This window comes from Siphateles boraxobius, unplaced genomic scaffold (assembly GCF_051911475.1).
Source record: "Siphateles boraxobius isolate OS27281-9 unplaced genomic scaffold, OSU_SipBor_1 22, whole genome shotgun sequence".
In the NCBI taxonomy this organism is placed as follows: Eukaryota; Metazoa; Chordata; class Actinopteri; order Cypriniformes; family Leuciscidae; genus Siphateles; species Siphateles boraxobius.
In genome coordinates this window covers 27035058-27045881 of record NW_027508833.1, presented here as the reverse complement: position 1 = coordinate 27045881, position 10824 = coordinate 27035058, and the positions used below count along the sequence as shown (strand labels likewise).

At 36.4% G+C, this 10824-nt stretch overlaps 1 protein-coding gene and 1 long non-coding RNA gene across 2 annotated transcripts; one reads left to right on the top strand and one right to left on the bottom strand.

The window, feature by feature from the left end:
• Positions 1–863: 863 nt before the first annotated feature.
• Positions 864–7456, bottom strand: chst15 (carbohydrate (N-acetylgalactosamine 4-sulfate 6-O) sulfotransferase 15). The gene is made up of 7 exons (XM_077239394.1): positions 7037–7456; positions 4607–4946; positions 4215–4358; positions 3382–3538; positions 3054–3210; positions 1340–1487; positions 864–1179 (listed from the first exon to the last, which is right to left on the bottom strand). The coding sequence occupies exons 1-7, from the start codon at positions 7454–7456 to the stop codon at positions 995–997; spliced, it is 1551 nt and encodes a 516-aa protein (XP_077095509.1). The 3' UTR covers positions 864–994.
• Positions 1085–7202, top strand: LOC143746998 (uncharacterized). Its single transcript, XR_013206645.1, has 6 exons — positions 1085–1208; positions 1316–1454; positions 2592–2793; positions 3056–3128; positions 4630–4775; positions 7067–7202. It is a non-coding gene; the product is annotated as an uncharacterized LOC143746998 (long non-coding RNA).
• Positions 7457–10824: the final 3368 nt, after the last annotated feature.

The window sequence follows — 10824 nt, the reverse complement described above, 5'->3', positions numbered from 1 at the left end:
TTTTTTTGATATTCAAAATGGCGGAAAGATGTACATGATGAAAAATTATGTCATAGGATGCAATCGAATCGCATTGATGAATGCATTTTGTTTCTAGCACTTATGGTTCAAAAGTTATTAGCATAAACATGAGTTAAACTTTGGACAGTTGGTGGCGCTAGAGGGATTGAGTTAGAGACTCCAAATTTGCTATGGTGACTGTTCAGACTGTCCTCTATCAGTGTGCCAAATTTCATAACTTTCCCGCAACTGGTTCTGCCATAGACTTCCATACGGAAGAAGAAGAAGAAGAACGCAAACGATTTCACGAGGTGCTTGCGCACTTTCAGTGCTTGGCCCCTAATTACAACATTAAAATTACATTTCAGTGACACCAGATGTCATTCACCCAGTACAATGTCCAGGATGGCTTTTGTGCTCTTTTTCCACAATCCTTTATATTGTCTTGTTTTATATTGAATATTAGGTGACGTTCTGACTTTTCAGGCAACAATTGGCCCTCTCATATTTTCCATAGAGCTAAACTCTTAAAGATTAAAGCTATAACAGCCAAAACATTGACAGTACTGTTTTATTATTTGTTGTTGTTTTTAGTGTATATTTTTATGTTATGCTGCCTTTTCTGTTTATGTATCCTTTAATTTTGTTTAAAAAAAACTTCCAGATCCATATAACGGATACATTAAATAAATCGTCTATTAATTTCTCAGTGGTCATACTGACTAAATAAATTGTTAATTTCTCAGTGGTCATTGGAACCAAATACTCTCAGAGTATCAAATTGCAATAATGAAAGTGTCCAGCAGCACCAATAACCAAAGAAAATAAATAAATAAATAAATAAAGTCAGTGGTATCACTATATAGAAGAAGTTTGCTTTAATTAAAATTTTTGCCAAGGTGATACCAGCCACCCTGTACCAGCCTAGAGTTTAATTTGTGTCACTTTTAGTTATTACAATAATCCATGTCTGTTTATTCCCTCTTCCTCAGGGTTACGTCCAGAGAAAGGCAGGGTCCTTCAGAACCTGTGTCAGGCGCTGGTTAAAAGGCCTGTAGAAGTTCTGCAGGATCTCCTTGGTTATGGGCAGCATTGGGCCTAGATTTCGATTGGCTGGTCGTCTGGTGTTTGAGGCGGGACTCTTTGTGATGTCTGCTTCCTTCTGCATAGTAAGGGGACCTGAAGGGTTGATGAAGCACAAACACACGGTCAGTGAAATAATAGATACTTGCACTTATTTGCACATGATGACAAATTTATGAAGACTTCAGAGGTTAAACAAACATACCCACATTATCATACTTTATGTATGTAGAAGCATGAAAACTACGAAACTCACCCAACTGAAGAAATTCAAAGACTCTCCGCATAGTGATTTTCCGGTTGGCAGCATGATCCTCCAGTCGTAGGATGAGAATTTGCTCTCTACTGAAAACATTCAGCCAGTCCAGCAGGTACATGACATACAGCCCCACCTGAAGCCTCACCTACAAATACAGAGGAGAAATACAGTGCCAAACTCTTCGGAATTCATGACAGCCACGATTAAATATACCAATTGTGCTAGGTATTGACAGGTAGCTCAAAAAGATTCAGAAATAGACAGTAAAAGGCACAGTTCCCAACATAGACCCAACAATACCAGTATAGTGTTAGTAATGCATACACAAAATAGACACATTTACAGTAGAAAAATCTTTTGTCAGTCTCAACCTATTGTCCCTACTTCTGCTGTATATATTACAACACTGCTTGTTTTCAAACATTTTTATTACTGGAAATTGAGACTGTTTTTGTTCTGTTTTGAATGTCTTATGTTCTTCAACATAGTATATATATATACAATAGATGAGTTTGTTGAAGTGAATGAATTAGTGTCTTATGTTCACCAACAGAGGGACCCAAAGGTTCAGTATAACAAAACACAAGACAGTCCTTAATTTTTTCAGTTTTATAACAGAATTTTATGTATTGCTATATATCATATGGTGATATAGTTACTGTGTCTTTTCACTTCTGATATGTATTTAATAAATTCTATTATAATATAAGGAGTAGGCAACATTCTTACCTATTTTGATTGAGTAGGAATTCCAAGTTGAGACAAATTACAACTAATTTTATTATTGAATTCCTTGATGGGTTGATTAAAAAAAAATTCAGCCATCCAAAAAAAAATTACACCACGCAACTGTTTTCAGAAAACATTATACCAATAAATATTGGAATCTATCTATTGTTGTTTGCCTCCATTTTGAAGAGTATGGAGATCAGGGAATTATGGTGCACAAAATGATAATTAATTTAGTTATAATGAAATAATCATTCAAATGATACCTCAGTTCAGATTCTGTTTGGAATATAATAGACATTCTTAATTCGATTCTGATTGGTGTACAACCCTCTATTTGTATTATATCGCATCCAATTTTCTAGACTATGCAGAAATGATGCAGCAATCCAGTTTTTTTCTGGTCAAACATAAATCAAACATTCGTGACTTTAATCCCCAGATCAGTGCAGAAAAACAATGTTCTTTTCAAAACACATTTAAATTTCTCTATAACTGCTTTCATTTCACCTTCCAACAGCTTTCTCCAGAGGTGAAGATCATCTAGTGGCTGCACAACTTTGGGGAAGAGCCAGAACAGCTCATCCCATATCTTATCTACACAGCTGCACCTGGTGGCTGAACCAATTACATCATATCACACTGAACAAAATCTGACTCTGACTCACACCAGCCGCCTTTGAGCCCCATCCCTAATGAGAATTACCAACTGTGATGCTTTGGTGAGACACATCCATCTATCGTTCAGAAGATAACATTTTAATGAGCTAAAGGAATCATTTTAGGAACTTGACAGCCCCTGTTCCCAATTCACTTTCAATGCGTCGTTACTACATCTCTTTTCAATCACACAGGTTTGGAACGACATGAGGTTGAGTAAATGATGAAATTTTCATTTTTAGGAGTACTATCCCTTTAAGATAGCAATGTCATATTAAATATTTACATGTGAGGTAATGATTATGATTCATATTGCACTCACAGGCATCAGGTTGTTGAGAGTGGTGTTGTAAATGCAGGAACGGATGGACCTCTCAGCCAAACAGCCCTCAAACAGGTGCAGCGATTCTGATACTCCCTCATGAAAATCCTCCACAGATTTATTAGCCATGCCAAAGTATAGATAGTCTGAGTAAAGCCTGCTCTCTCACACAAATACACACAGTGCACAGACAAACACAATAAAAGGTAAGAGGGCAATCTAAAGAGCATCTCTCACACAGTAGTCTAATACTGGTTATAATATCTGAACAAAGTGATGCTGTTAAATATACTGTAAATATATAAATATTTGAAAATTGGATTAGTACCTCTCTACTGGGTCTCTGAGCATCACAATGAATTTGGCATCTGGTTGGACAGCATGAATCAAGTCTTGCACCAGAAAAGGAGGCTCCACCTCCGTTCCATTGTCGTAAAAATAAACCCAAGCATTATTGTCCCACATTGTGGATGCGCTCGCTTCACCTGTCAATCAAAAAATGTGTACGAGATTACTAGTAAAAGTTTACAATCCTGCTTGATCCCAACCAACTTGATATTTCATTAGAAGACAGGGATAATCTGATAAATGATATTAGTGTTTGTTTTTGACTGCGCTGTTTTTTGCTGATTTAATTTCTCATGCCTCTAATGTTATTTTAATACCTCTGGTATGAGTCATAACAAGAGGAAAGACCTTGACTATAACATCTGGCACCTCTAATGAGAAAGTCTGGGTTTATAGACGATGTGAATTTAATTGGAGAACTTTCAGCAGCCTCAAAAACTATACAATACCTAAAACTGGGGTTTGTGAGTTGATGGGAAGCTAGTAATTCATTAAATTATAAAAATATAAAATTAAAATGAATAATCTTAAAATAAAAACAAATCAAAATAAAGCACTTACTAAAAAATTAAATATTTATTTGTTCATGTACCTGCATGTCATTTGACTATTAACCAACATCAGAGAAACATGAACATGTCATTGTGTTATTAAATATTTGAAATATTAACTTAAATTTTCAGGGGGTACTTCAAGTAAATATTTTAGGTCAGAGAGGTTCGGCTTACAAATAGTTTTGGTATCCCTGTCTTAAAGAAAGGGCCTAAACAAGTAACTTAACCTAAAACACGATTGAAACGCAATAATTATTACCGGTTATGATGTTGACTTTTTTGTGGCTTTTAGAGGAGTTGCTCATCAAGTGATCTTGAATCTGATTGGCTGCTTGGTCAAAAAGATCCAGGTAGTCATTCAGGGGATAGGGGTTCTGAAAAGCATTGCCTGACCTGATGATACCTTAAACCAGGGGAAAACAAAGTACAATTATTTCAAAGCTTGCAAACAGAATTAAATGGCATCTGTTCTGTAGCTGTAAAATTTTTGTCATAAAATAAATGTGATAGAACCCAATTATCTGTCTAAGCAGATGCTTTGCATTGTAAGAAAATGGGAGTGTTGAACATTTTCCTGACACAAAGACCAACCAGCATCATGAATTCACATTTTAAACTGATGGTCGAATTATCTTTTTTTGTGAAACTTACCAAACCTCTTTCGTGTCCACCAGTGTGGTTCCTTCATCGTGCTGAAATGGACCTCTGGATGTAGCCGTAAACGGTCGTAGAGATCTGTGGTGCCACACTTGGGCTGGCCGATGATGTAAAAGTAGGGCAGGCAGCGCAGGCGGAAATGTCTTCCTGCATGCTGATGCAGGTGAGCTGGAAACGCTCTGCGCAGGTGGTCATATATTGCTTGGAAGCGCTTTGAGTAAAGGGCATACAGGTTTTTCCCATATGTATCGGCTGTGATATTCCCAAAGAATTCTTCATACCAGCAGGGGTTCTTGAGATTGGGAAGAAATATTCGAGGAATTGCAGTGAATATCTGTGGACGAGAAAGACCAGAAGACTTATGATAGTAAACTAAGATTTGACAGAGTGTAGCTTGCACATGTTTATCTGTGAAGGTGTGTATCTGCTTTATACAATACCGTTCAAAAGTTTGGGGTCGGTTAGATTTTATTGATCTTTATTGAGATTTAATTAAGAAATGAATACATTTATTCTGTACGAGGCATTAAATTGATCATAAGTGACAGTAAAAACATTTATCAGGTTATAAAAGATTTCTTTTTCAAATAAATGCTGTTTGAGCTTTCTAGTTCAACTCATGGAATACTGACATTTCCTTTGATTTTTAAAACTCTCTATGTAAATTAAGTTTCCCACCCATTTTTATAAAAATGATACGGCATTATCATTAGCTATGAAATTGTTTTTGGTTTGGTATGATATTATTTACAGTGCTGGTCAGAATTATTTGCCCCCTTGGCAAATATGATCAAAGATGGCTGAAAAAGGTAATTCTGCATTCTTTATCCTTTTGATATTTTATTTTTAAAAATTAGCAAAAATATAACCTTTCATTGAAGTAAAAGAATTGAAAGTGGGGGGGAAATCACATTATGAAATAAATGTTTTTCTCCAAAACACGTTGGGAACAATTATTTGCCCCCTTTTATTGAATACTATTTGCAACCTCCTTTTTCCAGGATAACAGCTCTTAGTCTTCTCCTATAATCCCAGATGAGTTTGGAGAACACCTGACAAGAGATCAGAGACCATTCCTCCATGCAGAATCTCTCCAGATCCTGCAGATTCCCAGATCCATGTTGGCGCTGCTTCTCTTCAGTTCAGCCCATTATAAGATTTTGCAGAGGTTGTCAGGTTTTGATTTTTTATCTGTTGGTATTTGATCGAATCCACGATCCCATTTATCTGAACAAGATGTCCAGGACTTCTGGCAGAAAATTAGGCCCTCAGCATTAAAGATACAGCAGAGAATTTCATTGTACACATGGGGTACTGTTTTATCCCTGTGTGCACCAAACCCATCTTAAGTGTTTGCTGCCAAAAAAGCTATTTTTTTTGTTTCGTCTGACCATAGAACGTCTGACCCGTTTGAAGTTCCAGTAGTGTCAGTTACTTTTCAAACGTTCAATGTACAGATGAAACAGGCAGCAAACACTTAATATGGGTTTGGTTCATACAGGGATAAAAAAAGTACCCCATGTGTAAAATGAAATACTGTATCTTTAATGCTGTGGGCCAAATTTTCTGCCAGAGGTCCTGGACATCTTTTCAGATACATGGGATCATGGATTTGATAAAATACCAACAGATAAAAAAAAATCCTAACCTGAAATCAAAATCAAAAACAAGCCATTTTGGATCTTCCAACAGGACAGTGATCCAAAAACAAATATCAAAATCAAAACAAAAATGGGTCACGGAGCACAAAATCTGCAATGGCCAGCCCAGCCCCTGACCTGAACCCTATAGAAAATGAGTGGGCTGAACTGAAGAGAAGCGGCGCCAGCATGGATCTGGGAATCTGCAGGATCTAGAGAGATTCTCTATGGACGAATGGTTTCAGATCTCTTGTCAGGTGTTCTCCAAACTCATCCGGGAGCTGTTATCTTGGAAAAAGGAGGTTGCAAAAAGTATTTAACAAAAGGGGGCAAATAATTGTTCCCAATGTGTTTTGGAGAAAAACATTTTTTTTTCATAATGTGATTTCCCCCCACCCCCACACTTTCAATTATTTTACTTTAATAAAAGGTTACTTTTTTGTATTTTTTTTAAATAAAATATCAAAGGGATAAACAATGCAGATTTTTTTTTTACAGCCATCTTTGATCATATATACCAAGGGGGCAAATAACTCTGACCAGCACTGTAGTAGGGATGCACCTAAACTTTAAGTTTTGATATTAGAAGTCTATTCTTTAAAACACAAACTCGCTCTGACATGAGCTCTAACAAGCGTTAAACTTTAATATTGCTACTCTTTACTTGTAATTCGAGATAATGATCTAAATCTTAAAATGTATTGAAGCAACAATGTTTTTCTTCTTTTTTTTTAAATCAAGTATATTTTGCAATTATATAGCAATGTAACACAAATGCACATACGTTTGCCTCTTTCTCTCTCACTTCTCCCAGGTCAGGCACTCTTCTACGACTGAAATCCACTTTGGCTACAATCCTCCTCACCACTTCTCTCACAACTGTGTTGTCAGTAGTGAAAGACAGATTAAGGGGTTGCTGTGCCAGATGAGACACTACAGTAAGGTGATACGGTGACGGCGTTAAAAAGAGCCCTTTCTGGTCCCTCGTCAAGATGTAAGACGCCATGATTAGAACGATGACTGCAAGTCCAAAAAGGAAGCTTAAGATTTTGATTTTCCGTACAGACCAGAGTGTCCATGCTTGATGTTGTGCTCTGTTGTTCTCTATGAAAGTCCATATACTCATAGACCTGTTGTTGGGCTTGTTTTTGCAGTATTCCAGTTTTTCATCAAAGGCATTTAGAAAGCTATGCTTGTGGTCCATTTTTGTATTATGTTAGTTGTGTTCACTTTGCATATAAAGCGAATCCCATTGATGTGAGTTATTGTACGAGGTCTGCTCCATCATACCGTTCAGTGCACCATAGCCCAAAAGAGCGGTGTTTTGCCAATGAAATCAACATCTTTCATGGAGCAGATGCTATATGGCTTCAGGTTACTGTTTATAATGGGATGTTTGTGGGCAGGAAGACAGACAGTAGAATGAGCAGGCCTTCCCGCACGCGTGGCGAGGGGCAAGACGATTGGAGCACTCCTTCAATTTAGCTGCCACAAATGACACAGCGGCAGCGGGGTTGACAGCACACCAGCACAAACACAGTGCAGATTTGGTTGTCAAGGTCACAAATGCCCCAACAGAAGCTCAGATAACAGAAAGGTCTGTTCCTGCAAGACAAAAAAGAGCAATAAACCGTAAATACACAAAGATGGTTCATTAATTTGAATCTGAAGCAGTGGATGTTGGTAATACTCTGTTTCTGTCTCTTACATATGCCAGTAACTCTGTGACGGGGTTTGGATAAGCATCAGAGAAAGGATGGCTGGAACATCATATAGGCCACAGACTGTGTGGCATATGGTGTGGGTGTGGGTGTGTGGGTATGTATGTATGGCTGCACAGTGTATGTGTGTTTTGGAGAGTTTAGGGCGTAATCCGTTTAGACATGATAGCCTCAGGACAGGCCTAATTAAGAACACAGTAGACCAGCTGCAAGCTAATAGATAAATTTATTTGACAACCTCCACTCTTTCTCTTTCTCTGTGTCTCTCTTACTTATGGTTTCTGCCATTCCTGGCAATGATACAAATGATACAAGAAATGTGTTGTGAAATTGAAGCAGAAATTCAGAGAAAAGAGATGGAAAAACAGGGAGGTTTGAGGGGGTCTGACCTGCTCTTTTTAAGGCCTGAACACAAAGAAAAAACAAAAGGTTTGGTGTCTTAGAAGTATCTATATATGCAGTATTTATATTAAGTATTTATGCATACAAGTATACATTATTTACACTTCTGTTTAATAGTTTGGGGTTGGTAAGATTTTTTTTTAAACATTAAGGAAGTCTCTTATGCTCACTAAGGCTGCATTTATTTGATCAAAATGGTGTAAAACTGTAATATTGTAAATGATAGTAAAGTTTAAAATAACTGTTTACTATCTTAATAGATTTAAAAATGTAATTTATTCCTGTAATGGCAGAGCTAAATTATCAATCTAATATGCTGATTTGCCGTTCTGCTTAATATTTTTGTGGAAACTGATACTATTTTTTTCCAAATCATCCTTTGATGAAAAGAGTTCAAAAGAAGAGGATTTATGAAACATACATTTTCTTTACTGTCACTTTTGATCCACCCTTGCTGAATAAAGTATGCATTTCTTTCTTTCAAAAAATCTTTCTGATCACAGAATTTTGAACAGTAGTGTATATCTCAAGAGGGTTTATCAAATAACCAGTTTCAGTAACCACAAAATTTTAGTTATGATAAATAGACAGAAATCGCATTCACCTGAGGAAGTAGTGTTTAAGTAGTGATACAGATGAAACCGTAGTGATTAAGCTGAGGAGGACGTAGTGGCTCTAAATGCAGTAGTAACTTTATTACACAAAACAAAAGGCCACAGTAAACACCAGACAAAGAACAACTGATACTGAGGACTATATATACTGAATAAACTAATGATCTAAATCAGGAACAGGTGTGTGAAATCAATGAATAACCACGACCACCAAAAAAAAACATATTTAGTATCCAAGACAACCAAGGAAACAATGAGGTACAAACTAAAAGTGCATGAAAACAAAAACAAAACAACAACTAAACAGCAAGACGCTTCATAACCATGAAATGAATTATTAGATAAAACATTGAAAAAATATAATGTATGTATATATGTACAATATGTACTTCATTATAATGTAGGTCTACATATCACCAATATTTCACAATAATTTACCTAAAAAATTATAAAAATATATATCATGCAATATTAATGAATGTTATTTTAGGGGAATATCATTATTATGATAATAGTTTGTTTTGGGTTTTCTTTGCTAAAACTTATGGCTTCATTCTTGATAAATGTGTGCAAGTGAATATTTAGGACCAGCATGCTCTAATTATGCATCTTCCTTGTAATTGTGTGTTTGTATTAAACTCAAGGACACTTCTTTGCAAATCTCTTGCTACAAATTTTGGAAGAGATCATCGGGCTGGTTGGGGAAAAACACAAAACTGAACAACAAAGCATTTCTCCTCAATGTAGACCTAATGGCTTGTTTATTGCTGAATATGCGGGGTTGAAAATTCTAGAGCAGGGCTTTTTAAAAAAAAAAATGTTTTGCCTTGTTTTAGTTTCTTCCTTTTATTTTGGCAAATTAAAGGGCCTCCAGGATCCTCTGGTGGAAGGTTTGCCTTCATCATTTCATCAGACAGTTCAGGGCTGTTATTTACTGCCTAATTGTGGTTAAATTTACCTTGGGGAGATCATTAACAGAAATGTGACTCTACCGAAGCTCACACAGACCACAGTGATCCATGCTGAACTAATAAATAGATGTGGGTCTCATAAATTATAGACAATTTCCTATTTGTGCACGAAATGGTTTGTATAACGTTCAGAGAGAGAGAGAGAGAGAGAAACAATTCACAAGGTATAAATGATCACAGCGAAAAAAAATGATTTACAGAAAATGTGTGAAAAATAATTAATCTTTAAACATAGAACACAGTGTTCCTTTGCTACACCATTTTAGTTCAAAAGAAATAAGATCATCCATATATTTATAAAAATTAAAATCAAACAACACTCTAGACTTTATAAGAGTTGAAAACAACACAGTAACATTTTGTCCAGGCCTTTGTTCAATCTTATTTTTCCTACTTGAATAGATAGCTAATTTAGCTTGACCCGAGATAAAATTTACTAATTGACAATCAATTAGTCTTTTCTGCACATATTTAGCACCCAAAACAAACATTTCCTTGGAAAAAGTTTCATTAAAAGCAGGGTTCTCAAGTTTTATCAAAAGCTTGGAGTGAGATCGGGGTGGTGATGGCGCAGTGGATAAGACACATGCCTTTGGTGTGAGAGACCCGGGTTTGAATCCACTGTGATACACCAATGTGTCCCTGAGCAAGACACTTAACCCCTAGTTGCTCCAGAGGCGTGCGACCTCTGAAATATAGCAATTGTAAGTCGCTTTGGATAAAAGCGTCAGCTAAATGAATAAATGTAAATGTAGATCACATGTGGTTAGGGGAGGAGCTCCGCCCCCACCCCCTAATTTTACCCATTGTTCATAATTAACCAGCACAAACTGAAATGTTAACAATTGGTAAATCTGATAAATG